This window comes from Protopterus annectens, chromosome 3.part1 (genome assembly GCF_019279795.1).
Source record: "Protopterus annectens isolate FY-2018-M chromosome 3.part1, PAN1.0, whole genome shotgun sequence".
In the NCBI taxonomy this organism is placed as follows: Eukaryota; Metazoa; Chordata; order Ceratodontiformes; family Protopteridae; genus Protopterus; species Protopterus annectens.
The window spans coordinates 951687017-951704640 of NC_056732.1; the positions used below are offsets into that span (position 1 = coordinate 951687017).

Below are 17624 nucleotides of genomic sequence, written 5' to 3' on the forward strand. Positions count from 1 at the left end.
TCCAGTCCGCTAATGTTTGGTAGTGGATTTTTATGTGTCGAGTTACCAGCCCTGACGCACAACCTTCAACGAAGGCATGCCCATTCACGCATGCCTTCACACAGAAGATGCTCTAGCTGAGAATCGAATGCGACAACATCTTGCTGTGAGGCGACAACGCTACCGCAGCACCACTACCGCGGGTGAGCCTGGTTGTTTTACTAATAATATAAAAGAACTATTCTGCCAAGGATACCGTACATCTGTCCAGTATACTAAAATACTGGGGCCATCCTCTCAAGCATACATCCAATGTATGACCAACGCATGAGAGAGATGAGCAGTACATAAGAGATGTAAACGTACGAAAAGTCTCAACTTTCTTGCCCTAGACCAGATGCAAAAAAATTAGGTGAGGCAAAGGAACATAAACATACATATATATATATATATATATATATATATATATATATATCTACATATATATATATATATATATATATATATATATATGTTGCGTCTTTTGGCTTTTCCCGGTTAGGGGTCGCCACAGCAGAACTCCGGTCCACTAATGATTGGTAGTTGATTTTTACGTGCCGAGTTACCAGCCCTGACACACAACCTTCAACGAAGGTACACCCATTCACGCATGTCTCCACGCAGAAAACGCTCTAGCTGAGAATTGAACCCGACAGCATCTTACTGTGAGGCGACAATGCTACCACAGCACCACCATATATATAAAACAAAAATTTATACAACTATACATATGTACATAACTGCAAGGTGGAAAAGGAATGTGATGCTCAGCTTGACCGGGAAAAAAATGACAGAATGGGTGAAAGCAGGGTGGCTGCTAGTAACATTAATTAGTCAGAGATTTGCTGTTATAGTTAGTTCTTACACAGATGTACTATGTCCTTCCCTGACCATCTTGTGCTATTAATATATGGAAATATTCCTAAAACTTTCTAGATACTCAGGGAGGAGACTCAATAGCTGAGCTGGTGTCCACAATTCTTTGAAGAACAGATCTAGCAAAACCACCTCTAGACCTAGAGAAAGAATCAACATTATAATGCTTGGTAAACGTGTGAATGGACGCCAAGTGACAGTTTCTAAAATGGATCTAAAATCAAGACTATTGAAAAATGCTCTAGAAGAAGCTACAGCTCTGGTGAAATGGGCTTTTTTGAGGTCTAGGTGATCCTTCCCATGGAAGGAGTAGCAAAAGGAAATGTTCAAATAGACTAATCCACATACTGTTTATTTGGAGTTTGGGAAACCCAGATTTTTGCCCTGAAAGGAAATAAAAAGTTAATCAGAATTTCTTCTAAGTTTAATTTTAAGATAAAATCTGAGTTGTCTGTGAACATCTAAATAGTGCAAGCTTATTTAATTAGAAGTTATGTACTCACCATAACGTTCCATCTGAGTAGGTGTATTCATTTGTCTGCAACCTGTGGGTTATGGATCCGACATCGGATCCGAACCGGCATGGTTTTCCAGCTATGGATCCAAGCTCTCAGCTCCTCCCCTCACCCATAATGCCCTGCTCTACCCTCATGACCTCAGATCGAGTTTGCCAAAGCAACAATACCCTGAAAAGGGTAACATAGAATAAGCAGGAAACTGAAAGGCCAAGGGGATAGGAGGGCGGGATGGTTGCAGACAAATGAATACACCTACTCAGATGCAGCGTTATGATGAGTACATAACTTCTAAATCTGAATTAGGATTTTCATTTGTCTCCAACCTGTGGGACAGAGTCCCCAGCTACCTGAATCTTGGGCGCCATCATGGAAGGATATTCCGAGCACCGCTGAGCCAAAGGATGCTCTACCCTAGATGCAAGATCCAACTTATAGTGGGAAATAAAAGTATGAGATGAAGCCCACGTGGCTGCTGCACAAATATCATCTAGAGGAACCCTAGCCTTGAAGGCTGCCGAGGTAGATACTGACCGGGTTGAATGGGCATGAACCCCTTCCGGTGCGGGCCTTCCTGAAGCTTGATAAGCCAATAAGATGCACTGTGAAATCCAGCGGGACAGAGAAACTTTAGAAATTGGCTTGCCCAAATTGAATTTTGCAAAGGAAATAAACAACTGGTCGGATTGCCTATGACCAGCCGTCCTGTTCAGATAAAATCTAAGTTGCCTGTGAACATCTAATGAATGGAGCTTATATTCACCTTTGTTTTCATATTTAGGGAAGAAAACAGGGAGGTTAATGGACTGATTGATGTTTGCTTCAGAAGCGACTTTAGGAAGAAAGGACGGGTTGGTCCTGAGGTAGACACGGTCCGGATGAAACACCAAGTAAGGAGGTTTAGCTGATAATGCTTGAAGCTCAGAAACTCTCTTGGCCGATTTAATGGCTACCAAAAAGGCTGTCTTGTAGGACAAGAATTTGAGATCCACCATAGCAGCTGGCTCGAAGGGGCGGTCAAGGCCTGTAGAACCAGAGAGAGGTCCCAAGGAGGAACCGCTTGTTTTATAGGGGCCTGAGAAGAAAAGTACCTTTAAGAAAAATTTTACACAATTTGGCTGACATAAGAGGATTAGAGTCATGGCCAATGTGATAATGAGAAATTGCCGCCAGTTGTACTTTGACTGTGGAACTGCTGGCACCATCGTTAAAGAGAGTGGTTAGAAATTCAAGCACTAATGGAAGAGGAGCCGTGAAGGGATTCAGGCCTTGCCGCTCCGCCCACAAAGAAAAACGTTTCCACTTGCTGCGGTAAACCTTTCTAGTGGATGGTTTATGAGCTGCCACCAAAATTGCCTTAACAGGTGACGAAATACTGGGAGTCCTGATCAAGAGTGGAACTGGAGCAGCCAAGCGGTCAGCTTCAGGTTGTCCAGATTCGGAGGAGGAATGCAGGATGGATGGGATATCAGATCAGGGATGGGATCTAGAATCCAAGGAGGATTCACCGAGTGAGACCTTAGGAAGGGGAACCAGATCTGTCGAGGCCAAAACGGAGCAATGAGAATCATTCTGCAACCCACCCGAGAGGCTTTCTGAAGAACTTGGAGCATCAGAGGCAAGGGTGGATAAGCATACAGAAGACCGGGTGGCCAAGCATGCACCAGAGCGTCTCTTGGGGAACCTCCGGGAGGAGGTATCAGAGCGAAAAACTGTCGCACTTGGTGTTTGAGGGAGAGGCAAAAGATCGCATGAAGGGTTCCCCACCGTGCGAATATGCGTTCCGCTACTTGACAATTGAGAGACCACTCGTAAGGGGTCAGAATGGTGCGACTGAGCTTGTCCGCTAGGATGTTGGACCGACCCGGAATGTGCGTTGCTATTAGAAAGCGGTTGGTGGAGATTGCCCATTCCCAAACTCTCATGGCTTCTCGACAAAGAGGGTAAGACCTTGTTCCCCCTTGCTTGTTGATGTACCAGACCACAGACATGTTGTCCGATTGAATTGCAATTGTTCCCAAGGGAAGAAAGCCCTGAAGTGCTAGCAACGCTAAGAGCACTGCTCTCATCTCTAGAACATTGATATGCAGTAAGGTCTCTGAATCGTCCCAAGTGCCTTGGACGGTCCGGCCCGCAAAGTGCCCCCCCACCCGAGGCGGGAGGTGTCCGTGGTCACCGTGGCGAGAGGGGGAGAAGCACAAAATGGGCGGCCCCTGTGGAGATCCGGGGAGTGAAGCCACCACAAGAGGGACCGCTTGCAAGCCTTGCTGATCGCAATGGGATGATGCATGGGGAGAGCAAGGTATGACCACTGTACTAAGAGCGTCCACTGTAGAATGCGCATATTGAGCCTGGCAAGAGGAAGAAGTGCTATAGCAGATGCCATGGACCCTAGAGCCCTCAGGACCAACTCCGGAACAGAACTTGAGTGGAGAATGGCCCGCACCTGGAGCTGCAGATTTTGAATTCTGTCCGCAGTGAGGAAGGCTCGTAAACTCCTTGTGTCTAGCCTGGCCCCTATAAAATCTAAGAGCTGTGTGGGCGCCAGGTTGGATTTCTTTGTATTTATTGTGATGCCCAGGAGAGGAGCAAGATGGAGGAAGGAGTCTCGCGCCAATAAAAGTAGATGCCTTGTTGGGGCGGTAAGGAGCCAGTCGTCCAGGTAGGGAAACACCTGCACCCCCTGAAGCCTCAGGTGGGCTGCTACCACTGCTAATACTTTGGTGAACACCCTGGGGGCTGTGGTGAGACCAAAGGGAAGGACCCGGAACTGGTAGTGACTGGCTCCCAGCCGGAAGCGGAGGAACCTCCTGGAGCGTCTGTCCATCAGGATGTGGTAGTACGCGTCCTTGAGGTCTATCGAGCACATCCAGTGATTTTCTCCCAGAAGGGGGAGAATAGATTGCAGAGTGACCATTGAATTTTTCTTTGGGGACTGCCAGATTCAAGAGAGAGAGGTCTAGGATTGGTCTTAGTTCCCCGTCTTCTTTGGCACTAAAAGAACCTGGAGTAGAACCCTGATCCGACCTGGTCTGGGGGAACGGGCTGGATGGCTCTTTTCTTTAGCAGATGGCCAATTTCTGCCAAAGCGGCCTCCCGTTGACCGGGTGGGGCGTCTGGGAGGGACTTCAACTTTGGAAGGTGAAGGAAAGGGATGCGATATCCTCTGGATATGATTTGGAGAACCCAGTGGTCTGATGTTATGGACTCCCATGCCGCTAGGTGCCCCGAACGTCCCCGACTGCCTCCAGAGTGGAGCAGTCGGGCAACCCCTCAGGGTTGCTGCTTGGCCGTTCAGAGAAAGGTTCCCTGGACCCAAAGTTTCTGGGAGCCCCTCTGCCTCTAGGGCGGCGTCCTCCCTGTCCTCCTCTGCCACGGAAGGACTGGTTGTCCGGAGCAGGCTGGGACTGCTGCGACTTCCGGAACCACATCTTCTTCTGACCCTTTTGGTTCCTAGAGTAGGGCCTCTGGGGTGCAGAGAAGCGGATTCCGACGGCAGACAGCGTCTTCCCGTCCTTCTCGCTCTGGGTCAACGTCTCGCGAACGGTTTTGCCAAAGAAAGCAGAACCATCAAAGGGGGTGTTCGCAAATGACGCTTTGAAGGGCTCAGAAAAATCGCAGTGACGGAGCCAGGCCTGACGTCTAGTGACTAGGCCTGTCCCCGCAGATCTAGCGGCGCCTTCCGTAGCGTGGGAGAGTAGCCGCATAGAGGTATTAGTAACTGACCTTAGAGTGGCCATACGGGTGGAGTGCAGAACCCTGTCCTCCTCCGAAATGGACTCTGGGGGAGATGCAGCATAATCTTTAATCAGATCTCGCTGCATCCTAATGACATGTGCCAAGTAGTTCAGCGCCCTTACCGAGAAGGTCGCTGAACTAAACATCCGCTTCCCCAAGCGGTCCATCATCCGAGACTCCTTGCTCGGGGGATGGACTGAGGGACTCTCCTGAGCCAGTTCCCTCTTGGTGGCCGCCGCCGTCAACATGGCATCTACCGGAGGCCCCTTACTCCAATGGGCACGGTCGGACGGTGGGCTAAGGATCCTATCGGGCCTCTTAGGAATTGGCTCCACGGTGTCCGGTTCCTTCCACGCCCTGGTGGTAATGAGGTCCACCAGGGGGTTGGCAGGAGGGGACACCCAAGAGGTAGACGGGCCCGCTTCAAATGCCTCCAAGAACACGGACTCGTCCGAGGAAGGCTTGGGGGCAGACCACCCCCCCTTATGCGGAGCATTTCCATGATGTCTCCAAATGAGACATCCTCGGGGGGTGACCGTGGGGAGCCTTCCCCTTCCTCCAAATCCGTGTCTTCTGTGAGAGACTCGGGGGAGTCAATGTGCCTCCTTTTGCACGTATGCTTGCGATGGACATCCTCTGGGGGGCTGTCAGAGGAGTCCTCGCAAGCAGCAACTTGTTCCATTGGAACAACTTGGGGCACAGAAGCGGGCTGTCCCAGGGGCCGGATGGTGGAAGCCTGGCCCAGTGCAGAGGGAGCGGGGCGGAGCGGAACAAGTGCCGGGGGTCCGGAGACCCTCAACAGGGCCCTCTCCACTACATCAAACGCCGAAGGGGAGCCGACCTCGATCAAAGGATCCGATAATCGGCTCCCCCTCGGATCCGAAGAGTGGATCGGAGCCGAAGCGCTCGGATCCGAAGGGACAGTGCGCTCCGACACAGACGGCGCCGAAGGAGCACTGATCCCCCCGGATCCGAGGCTCGGATCCAGGCTCCGAGAGGTCAGATCCGATGCACTTTCGAGGGCAGGGTCGGATCCGAGTACCAAGTACTATCGGCGCCGACCCACCCGGCTCGAAGCTGCTCGGCCCCAGCTGCCCCGAACCGGGGTAGCGGGTCGGAGAAGGAGCAATAGGTTTGAAAAAGGGTGTTGAGCTCCCCAGAGGGGGCAAACACTCCCATCTGCATCTGGGCCTGGATGAATCTTCTCATCATCCGGTCCAGATCAGCATCCGAAAGGCTGTATGTAGATCTCGACGAGGCTACCGAGGCAGGCCTTGAGTGCCTCCTCGATAGCCTCGACGGAGATCGGGTCTCCTCCTCCTCAGGACCCGGTGAAAAGCACACTGGGGACCGGAGCCGAGAGGGAGGAGACCGAGCCGACAACGGAGCCGGGGGAGAAGCCCGCTTGGCTGGCGGGACCGAAACAGAGGTCTCGGCCCGCCGCTTGTGGTGCTTCTCCCTCCGGTCCTTTTTTCTAGCATCCCTCTCCTCTCCAGAAGCGGGAGGTTGAGTCCCAGGAGGAGGAGGGGGTGCCACGGAGGGAAGAACCGGAGCCACGGTTACTCCCGAAGGAGCGGAGGCCGGAGCCGAGTCCGGCGGTAAAAGGCCCGCCAAGACAAGCTTGGACCTCCGCTCCTTCAGTGCCCTGGGGTTGAACCCTGCACAAATGGAGCATCCAGATGTGAGGTGTTCAACCCCCAGGCACCTAACACACCGAGTGTGGCCATCAGCCGGGAAAGCTTATGGCCACACTCGAGCATTAGAAAATATAGATTTGGGCTGTTCAGCCATCCCAATCTATAAAGAAGTTACTAAACTAAAGTAACTAAACAATATACACACACAGGCCCAACACACACACACTACGCCAACAGCGAGGGGAGGGAAATAATTTTAGATTAACTCTAAAAGTAAAAATATAAAAGGGGAAACCTACACTTTCACACAAAAGTTCAATAAAAAACTTCAAAATTCTAATATTAACAGTAGAAAACTAGCACTTAGCTTGAGAGCTTTAGAAACCAATCCAGTCACCATGCGCGGCAAACGAGATCTGAGGTCATGAGGGTAGAGCAGGGCATTATGGGTGAGGGGAGGAGCTGAGAGCTTGGATCCATAGCTGGAAAACCATGCCGGTTCGGATCCGATGTCGGATCCATAACCCACAGGTTGCAGACAAATGAATATCCTACTTCAGATCCTTTGTTCTGAGCAGAGGGAAAAAAGATGGGAACGGTTGTTAGACTGATAGTAAAGAGAGCACATTAACTTCCTTAGTCCTACAGGATGGGTTTTGTTCTTGGTGGTGGTGGTGGGGTTACTCTATCTTTACAGAAAATGAGAAAAGGACAAGCCATAAGAGATTACATTTCTGAAACCCCTTTTCTGAACAAGTGCTGCAAGCAAGATTGTTTTCAGGTGCAAAATTTAAGAGAAACAGGAAGCAAGTACAAAAGGAGTGTGTGTTCGCTTTTCTACAACATAAATCAGGTCCCAAAGAGGGGAACAGATCTTATTGGTGGCTTGATGAAAAGAACACCTTTCAAGAAATGTTTGTCCTCAAAGCATGCAGACAGAGGTTGATCTAAAGGCAGGCAGAGAGAGATAGCAGACAAATGTGATTTTACAGAATATTCTAGCCCTGAATAGAGTAGCTCAAACAAAAAAGAATGCTAGTCATACCCATTTAAAGAGGGTCCTGTTTTTATTCTTTTGTTAACAGCTAGGTTTCCAAATGGAAGACATTTTCTAAGATTTCCTTGTAACAAGTTTTCTAGCCTCCTGAAATACCTGTAGCATGTCCTCAGAGAAAAAATGCCTAAATGGAATCAAAATGCAATCATCCAAAGTGTTAGACTTAAAGTTTGCATATTTGGATGAATGAGACAACTCTTGTGTTGTGTGAGTAAGTCCATCCTGTGAGGTAATTTATAATTACTGCACTGGGCCAGACGAAAAAAAGGGCAAACAAGAAGTTATGTACTCACCATAACGTTCGATGTATGTAGTCCATCTCGCCTCACATTCTTACCCGTGGGTTCGGAGCCGAACCTTGGCTCCGACTCGGCCATACGCTAGCTCAAAGTCTTTCAATTGGCTGGGCTAAGAAGGTATCTCATGCTGCACTGCTCCCTTTTCCCACATCTAGTTTGCTGCAAGCTCAATCACTCACTTCTCCACACACAACAACACATAGAGAAGGAAGAACATACCAACCATAAAGGAAACTGTAACCATACCTAACCCCTAGGTCCTCCAGGATGGGAGAAGGAGGGGGGGTAACTAAGAATGGGAAGTGAGATGGACTACATACATCGAATGTTATGGTGAGTACATAACTTCTTGATGTTATGTAGTCCAATCTCACCTACATTCTTACCCGTGGGACAGTGTCCCCAGCACCTGAATCCTGGGAGGCTCACTGGAAAATATTCCTGAGCACTGTGAAACCAAAGGAAGACCTGCCTCTGGACACCAAATCTAACTTGTAGTGAGTAACAAAGGTGTGAGGAGATGCCCATGTAGCTGCAGCACAAATATCATCCATAGACAACCTGGCCTGAAAGGCTGTAGATGTAGACACAGATCAGGTAGAATGAGCCTTCACTCGAAATGGTAAATCCCTGCCACCTGAAGCATAACTGAAGGAAATACAACTGAAGATCCATCTAGACAAGGTGACTTTGAAACAGGAGACCCAATCCTGTTTTCTGAAAATGAGACAAGCAACTGATCCGATTTTCTAAGATCTTTTGTTCTATGTAAATAGAATCATAATTGTCTGTGCACATCCAGCTGATGAAATCTAAATTCTGCCTTGTTCGAGAACTCTGGAAAGAATACAGGTAGTTCAATGGATTGGCTTAGATTACTAATGGAAACCACTTTTGGTAGAAAGGAAGGGTTTGGTCGGAGAGAAACCCTGTCTTTATGAAAAATCAAGTAAGGTGGTCTAACTGATAAGGCTTGAAGCTCTGAGACATGTCTGGCTGAAGTGATGGCTACCAAAAAGATTGTCTTCCAAGTCAAATATTTTAAATCACAAGTGGCTGCAGGCTCAAAGGGGGGCAAAGTGAGACATTGTAGAACAAAATTTAAGTCCCAAGGCATAACTGGGTCAAAAACTGGAGGATGAAGCAGCAACGTGCCCTTCAGGAATGCCTTAAAAGTCTATGTGCCATGAGACTAGGCTCATCAGCGACGTGAAAGGTGGAAATAGCTGCCAACTGGACCTTAATAGTTGCGGCCGCTGATCCCTTGTTGAAATGCATGGATTGGAACTCCTGGACTTTCGAAAATGGAGCTGTATAAGGATCAATTTGTCTTGCATGCGCCCATATGGAAAATCTCTTCCATTTGCTGGAATAGATTTTTCTGGTGGAAGGCTTATGGCAGGAAGACAGAATATGAACCACTTCCGGTGAAAAATGATGAAGCCTGACTAATGATGGAAGTGGAGGAGCCAGGCTGTCAACCGGAGGGTCTGAAGAGAGGGATGAAGCTGCCCTGACATATGAGCCAGCAGATCTGGTTGAGGGTCCAAAATCCAGGGGGCATCCACTAAGTAAGGATGGAGAAAGGGGAACCAAATTTGACGAGGCCAGTGTGGAGCAATCAGAATCATTTTTCTTCCCAAAGATTGCGCTTTTTGAATAACTTTTGTCAGCAGAGGAACAGGAGGGAAGGCATACAGCAGACCGAAGGGACAATCGTGAACTAGAGCGTCCCTGAGTGACTCCCCCTGAGGGGGGATAAGGGTGAAGCATTTGGTATTGAGGGGGCTGGCAAATGGGTCGCAGCAAGGCTGACCCCACCTGTGGAAAATCTGCTCCGCAACTTGTTTGTTCAGGGACCACTCGTGAGGCATCAGAATAGCTCTGCTCAACCTGTCTGCAATCACATTAGACTTCCCCAGAATGTGCGTTGCTACAAGAAAACATTGGGAAGCCACTGCCCACTGCCACACTCGCATGGCCTCTCTGCAAAGGGGTACGACTTGGTTCCTCCCTGTTTGTTTAGATACCATACCACCGACATATTGTCTGAGTGGATAGCAATTGTTCCGAGAGGAAGAAAGCTCTGAAGTGCTTGCAACGCTAGTAGCACTGCTCTCATCTCCAGGACATTGATATGCAGACGCATCTCGTGTTCCTGCCACATGCCTTGGACTGTCCTGCCTAGATAATGCCCCCCCACCTCATCTGGGAGGCATCTTTGGTCACTGTGGCAACCGGAGAGGACGGAACGAAGGGTTTTCTCGCATTGAGTTTGCTGATGTGAAGCCACCAATGAATATCCTGCTTGCACCTGTCTGTGATTATTATGGGATGAGAAAGCGGAAGATGTTGTAGCGACCACTGGGCGAAGAGTAGCCATTGAAGGAGCCTCATGTGTAGGCTCACCAGAGGAACCAGCATAATTGTAGCAGCCATCGTCCCCAACAATTTGAGGATCAATTTTGCCTTAACTCTTCTCAAAGGGAGCAATGCGTACACCTGCTGTTGTAAGCTTTGAATCCTTTCTAGTGGTAAAAACGCCCTCATGAGCACGGTGTCTAACTCGGCGCCTATAAAGGTGACATGCTGCGAGGGCAACAAGGCAGACTTTTCCCAATTTAGAGTGAAACCCAATTTTTGACTCAGTTTGATCGTGGCGTCTCTGGTTTGTAGGAGTAGATGCCTTGTGGTGGAAGAAAGGAGTCAGTCGTCCAGGTACGGAAACATTTGGAATCCCTGACGTCTCAAGTGAGCCGTCACCACTGCCATACATTTGGTGAATACCCTGGGGGCTGTGGTGAGACCAAAGGGCAGGGAGCGAAATTGAAAATGACTGTCTCCCAGCCGGAAGCGTAGATGACTTCTGGATGGCCTGTCCATCTTTACATGGTAGTAAGCATCCTTGAGGTCAATGGAGCACATCCACACTTCTTTTCCCAACATTGGGAGAATAGATTGCAACGTGACCATTCTGAACTTGGACTTCTTCACATGAGTGTTCAATCTGCTGAGATCCAAAATGAGTCTCAGGTCTCCTGTCCTTTTCGGCACCAAAAAGAATGTGGAGTAAGTCCCTAATCTGATCTGGTCTGAGGGACATGCTGGATGACTCCTTTTTCTAGCAGCTTTAAAAACCTCTGAAGCTGCGGAATCCCTTTGACTGGGTGGAACATCGGGGATTTTTTTGATCGGAGGGGGAGCTGAAGACAAGGGAATGCAATATCCTCCAGAAACTATTTTCAATACCCATTGGTCCTGAGTGATACCTTGCCAGGTCTCTGGGTATAGTGAAATGCGACCCCCGAATGGTTCCGAAAATGCACAGTCGGGCCTCCCAACAGGAGCGCTGGTAGGGAGAACCACGAAAGGAATCGCGGTCTCCCTGGTTACACGGGCCTCCTCTGTCCCTAGAGTGGCGTCTACCAGAATTACCACCCCCTCCCCTGCCTCTGGAAGGAGACTCACCTTGTGCGTCATGAAAAAACCTCTGCGATTTTTTTGAACCACATCTTCCCACCCCTCTGGGTCTTGGGAAAAGTCCTAGAGGGGAGGGAAAAACAGACTCCCACAGCAGATAGAGTTTTTCCCTCTTGCTCACACCTAGTGAGAGTGTCCTTCACCTTGGTTCCGAATAAGAAGGAACCATCAAACGGGGCGTTGGTGAACGTAGACTTGAAGACCTCTGCGAAATTACAGAGGTGCATCCAGGAGTGCCTCCTAAGAGCAACTCCTAAACTTGCTGCCCTAACCGCTCCTTCGGCTGCGTAAGAGATCAGCCTCATGGAGGAGTTAGCAATAGAGTTGAGGGTAGACATCTGAGCGTTGACCTTCTGAGCTACCGCATCAGAAAAGTTACCCTGCAGCGTATCTCTAAGCTCTTTCAGGAGATCTCTTTGGAGCAGTGTAAAATGTGATAAGTAATTCAGTGACCACAGAGTAAAGGCCGCTGAAGAAAACATAAGCTTCCCGTACTGGTCCATGGTCCTAGACTCCTTGTTAGGAGGATGGACAGTAGACGAAGTCTCAGCCAGTTCCTTCTTGGCGGCCACTGCCACCACCATGGCATCTACAGGAACTCCATTGGATAGAAACTCTTTGTCAGAGGGGGCGGACAAGAATTTGTTGGGTCTCCTGGGGACTGGTTCCACAGAGTCAGGGGTTTCCCACACCCTTCGACAAACCAGATCCAGAAGTTAGTCGAAGGGTGAAGATACCCAGGAGGCGAAGGACTGAGCCCCAAAGGCCTTCAGGAACACTGACTCCTCCTCGGAGGGAGCTTTGGAGGGCCAGTCACCCCTCTGATTCAAAATTTCTAGTATGTCAGAGAAAGAGACATCCTCAGAGGATGACTTGGGGGGACCCCACCGATTCCTCAAGGTCGGTGGCTGACGTGAGGGAATCATCTTGGGAGTTGATGTGCTTCCTCTTGCACGTTCTTTTTCTGGGTGGCTCCTCAGGCAAAAACACTGAGGGGCCCTCAGAAATATGGGGACCACTCATGGGGGTATCCTGAGGCCTTGGGTCTCCGCTGTCAAAAGATAGAGGGCGATCAGAGACCCGCACCGGAGCTGGAGGGGACAGAGTGTCAGTGCCGAATGATGCCGCTGAGGACCTGGCCAGCGTGCTCCACATGGCCTCGAAAGCTGGTCCCCCTGGCTCTGAAGATCGACCAGCTGTGGAAGACCTTGGAGCAGAAGGGACAAGGTACGAAGCCGAAGCAGGGGTCAGGCACCCCCACGCCGAAGCACCGAGAGGGATGCTAGGAGCCGAAAAGTGTCCAGAAGCCTCCCCCTCAGGTCCGACTGAGGAACCATGAGTCCTGGACCCTGTGGACAGAGCTGACAGGGTCGGAGCTGAAGCCAGAGCCGATAAGCCAGGATGGGCCATGTCAGCCGACCTAGGGACATCAGACGGCGCTGACCACTCCGGCTCCGAAAGCTGAGATTCGATCGGAGGAGGAAGTATCGATGCTGGTTGGGTGACAGGCTCCGGAGCCGACTGGGCTGGAGCCGAAAACAATTTTGCCTGTACCGGTGATTGGAGCAGTCTATGTACCACTCTATCTACATCCACATCTGAAAGAATCCTGGAGGACCTAGAAGATAAGGAAGAAGATCTAGACCTCCTCTCCGAAGGAGACCTGCGAGGGGGAGAAACCAGCCTAAAATTTGGAGACTGGCTCAGAACTAGTACCTCCGCAATCGGCTCCGAGGGACTTGGAGCAGAAGCAGATTTCGTCAATACACTAACTTTCTGCGGCTCCAAAGACAGTGGAGCTTAGGATGCCACAGTAGATTTTGCTACTTTCTCCGGAGGCTCCGAGGATACAGATGGAGCTGGAGAACACTTTTTAGCCTTGGAAGTTTTACTCTTAGAGGGACAGGAATTGAAGCTAGACACCCTTCCCAAATCCTCCTCAAAGGAGGGTTTCAAAAGTCCTTTCAAAATTAGTTTGTTCTTCCTCTCCTGAAAAACACGCGGGCTAAATGCATGGCAAAATGTGCAAAATTCCATGAGTTGAATAGCCCCCAGACAATAAACACAAACAGAGTGCCCATCAGTGATTGACATCTTATAACCACATTTAATACATTTCTTAAAGCCCGAGGGCTTATGCTCTTTCGTATCCTTAGACATAATGTAGAAAAAACCACCAACCGTTAATAAGGATCAACCATTAATATAGAAGCCACAAGTACGGGAACTAAGAAAAAAACAACAGACAATCACAAAAGACCTCTAACTTAAGCGGTCTCATCAGGAACACAGGGAAAGGACTAGGTCCTCTAACTTAAACAGCCCTAGCCCGAGGGATAGGTACCTACTAACAAGCAACACAGAAGAAGGGGCAGACTAGGTCCTCTAACTGAAATGCGCCTAGCCCGTAGGGGAAACAGTTAGCGGGACACCACAAAAGACAATACTATGAGAAAAAAGGTACACCAGATTATCAAACTAGTTAATACACACACACACACACACACACACACACAACACACAGCTATGAAAATAGCTTTTTTTTTGAAGCAAGAATATCTCAATAAAGACAAAATTTATACTTAGCCACAGCCAAGAGCAAGACCACGTCTGAGCTATATGAGTGGCAAACAAGATCTGGGAAAAGGGTGCAGTGCAGCATGGGATACCTTCTTAGCCCAGCCAATTGAAAGACTTTGGGCCAGAGTACGGCTGAGTCGGATCTGAGGTTTGGCTCCAAACCCACGGATAAGAATGTAGGCGAGATTGGACTACATAACATCCAGTGTTATCTTTGGCCAAAAGTGGGTCATCAGCAAGACTTTCGGTTTACCCTTGATTTTAAGCAGAACTTTGGGAATGAGAAGAAGGGGGAGGCAAAAAAGAATTTACCCTTTTGTGAGAATGACATAGTGTAGCAGAACAGTCTCAACTGTCAGTTCACAGTAGAGGCAAAGACATCTATTTAAAAAGTCCCCCCCAATGATGGACATTCTGCATGCAGATCTCTCTGTTCAGCATCTATTTGTGATGGTCTGCTTTGGATATGCTCAAGTAGTCTGAGGAAATGCATATTGCTTTCAGTGAGAGACTGTGCTGAAGGGCTATACACCAGGCAGACATGGCAAGTCAACAGAGGAGATGGGAGAAACAAGATCCTGTTTATGTACTACATCACAAGGCAGTTATCTATTGGCACTCAGAGAGGGCCTGCATTCCAAAGAGGACATAGGGTTTGAAGAGCTAAGATCATGGATGTCATTTTGTTTGCATTTATGTAATCTTTCCTGCCCTGCTTTGACTAACTCCCTGGGCTTTTATGTTTATAGAACATGCTCCCATGCCAGCTCTGAGAATTTGTAAAAGGTTCTTACCAAGGAAAGAGAACTAGAAAGGACATTCCTGGACAGAATGATATCTGGCTGATCCACCACAAAAATTCCTTCATGATGAACAGCAACAAAGGAAACTGTAAGTACAGGGGGTGGCCAAAATAGAACCGAGGTAACAGTGAATCTTTCTCATGAGAAGGAATGATACACTCATGGCAAAGTATACTGAACGCCACAACAATGTAGCAATACTGTTACACTGGGGATTGTGCAAACACTACAATATGAACCACAAAGCATAGCAGAAAATGATGGAAGTTTATATAAACACAGGATCACCCATTACCAACAGTTCAAAAAAAGACGAGAGAATAACATATATAGTAGTCCATGACAAAAAGACAGATGTAGCATTGGTCACTGAAATTGCTACACCAAATAATTATAGTGTCTTGCATACAGAGAAAAGATAAAGTCATAAAATACCAGGATTTGCATGCAGAAATGACAGCAATGTGGAAGAAAAATACCTAGACAGTTCCAACAGTAGCAGGAGTAAAAGATTTGATAAAAATAATTTACAGTTGTGTTTACACATGCCACCAATACATGTAACCCAATATGAATAAGAGTAGGAATCAATTCTGGGCACACTGTGGGTGCTAAGAAGAGCTCTTTAGGCTAACATGAAAGACTGAAACAATACCAATTTCATGAACTCTAGTCATATCCTAACTTAGGAATGGGTTACATTCGAGTCGTGGTACTGGAAACGCAAAAGACTTGAAGATATTAAACCATTAGTCTGGCAATAGGTATCATTAGTAGAATGGAAGCCATGCATCCTAGGGCTCCCAAAATCTCTCTTGGTGAAGTCAAGAATAGGAGAAGGAGAGAATGAATGCAAGTATTTAAGAGTTACATCTTCTCTTAGGGGAGAAAAGCTGTCACTGAAACAGTGTGGAGTTGGCAGCCAAGAAATATGAGCTCCTGGGTTGAAGCAAGATGGAGTTTTTTTTTTTTTTTTAAGTTTATGTTGAAACCAAGTCAGTGAAAAAGGTCTATAGTGAATCTAAGGTCTGCAAGATATTTGTCTCATGATGAAGCCTGGTCATCTAGACAGGAGTAAATATGTATCCTCTGAAGCCTTCAAAATGGAATGACATGAGTAAGGCAATTTGTCAATACCCTTGAGGCAGAAGCTAGACCACAGAACAAAGCAAAAATCGAAAATGAAATTGTAAGGCACAGTGGATTCGAGATGGTGGTCAGATGATAAGCACACGCTCTTCATTGCTCCTGACAAAAATCTAGCTTTTCAACCGCAATAAGCTAACATCGTTAACTAACTAACGCCAAAACATAATCTAGGTTCGTTCTAAATGCAGGAGCTTTGATTTATATAATTTATAGCCTAAATTAAGTTACATTAAGCAAAGAAAATCCATTAAATTAATTCAGGAATGCTCCAAGAATTATTGCCATGTGTACCCAGGCTCGTGCATCTCTGGATAAAAAGAAAAGAACCGCAATGGGAAAAAGGAAACCACTTTTAATTAAAAAAATATGTCCACGGAATTAGAGCAGATGGAAGCACAAGTCACTAAAGCCAAGCTGTCACAAATTGCATCCCTGGAGAAAGACAAAGAACATCAAAACTGCAGCAACAAGAATTTAAGAATTACCGAAGTCCAGCATCAAACCAAAAACTGACTAACTGTATGGCATAGAAGACCTGAAATCAGCACTATAGCCCCTAGAAGTTGAAATATAACATTTCTCTATAAAATTATCAGATTTTGCCTATACCTTTGACCAAATAATACACCAACTTGAACAAACTAACGCCAAAACAATCAATTAGGAAATAAAAAAATTACAGAACCTCAAAAAGAATTAAAAATGAAAGAAACCAACATTAGCGAGATCTAGCAAAATCTAACAGACCTGGAAGCTAGAAGCAGAAGGAATAGCATCTTTATAAGGGGCATTCCTGAATGCTATGAACAAGCTCAACTCCACAACGTAATAAAAGACTTCTTTGACTCACTACTAGATAATGAAGTAATGTCCCATGAAATAACTATCGAGAGAGCTCATCGAGCGCTGCATACTTCTAACTTGCTGACAGCCTAAGGCAGGTCTATGCCAAAATACTGAATTTTCAACATATGCACAAAATACTTACAGTAGCAAAAATAAAAAAATCCATCAAATGGAAAGATCACAAAAAATCCTTCGCACAAGACCTTCCATTGCAAATAAAGCAAAGGAGACAACTACTTTCGTCTTACTGTGCATTCCTAATAAATAAAGTGAAATTTCAAATGAGATATCGAGCTACTTTAATTGTCCAGTACAAAGATCACAAATACAAGGGCAAGCTCACAAGGGGAAGCCAACTCTTCATGTTTGAAAGCCTTTAATGAAGCTCCGCAGCCCTGAAAAGAAGGAGAGGGAAAAACCAGCAATAATCCTCTTAGCTCTCTTCCTCCTCCCATCCTCTCTTAATTACATAAGTCAAGAGATCACAAATCCAAGAACACTTATTTGAGCGCTTAAAAACTCAAAAAAAAAGTTATATACTCACCATAACGTTTCAACTGAGTAGCTGTTATTCATTTGTCTTCAACCTTTGGTTTCCCAGATTTGTACTGGATCCGACTCGGCTG

The 17624-nt window shown here is 47.2% G+C and overlaps 1 protein-coding gene across 1 annotated transcript in view; it reads right to left on the reverse strand.

The window, feature by feature from the left end:
- RTTN (rotatin) overlaps positions 1-17624 on the reverse strand; it is a 3641098-nt gene that overhangs the window by 3326542 nt on the left and 296932 nt on the right. Inside the window, exon 7 of the mRNA XM_044067142.1 lies at positions 4195-4219. Within this exon, the coding sequence (XP_043923077.1) occupies positions 4195-4219 (25 nt within the window). The remainder of the gene's footprint in view (positions 1-4194; positions 4220-17624) is intronic.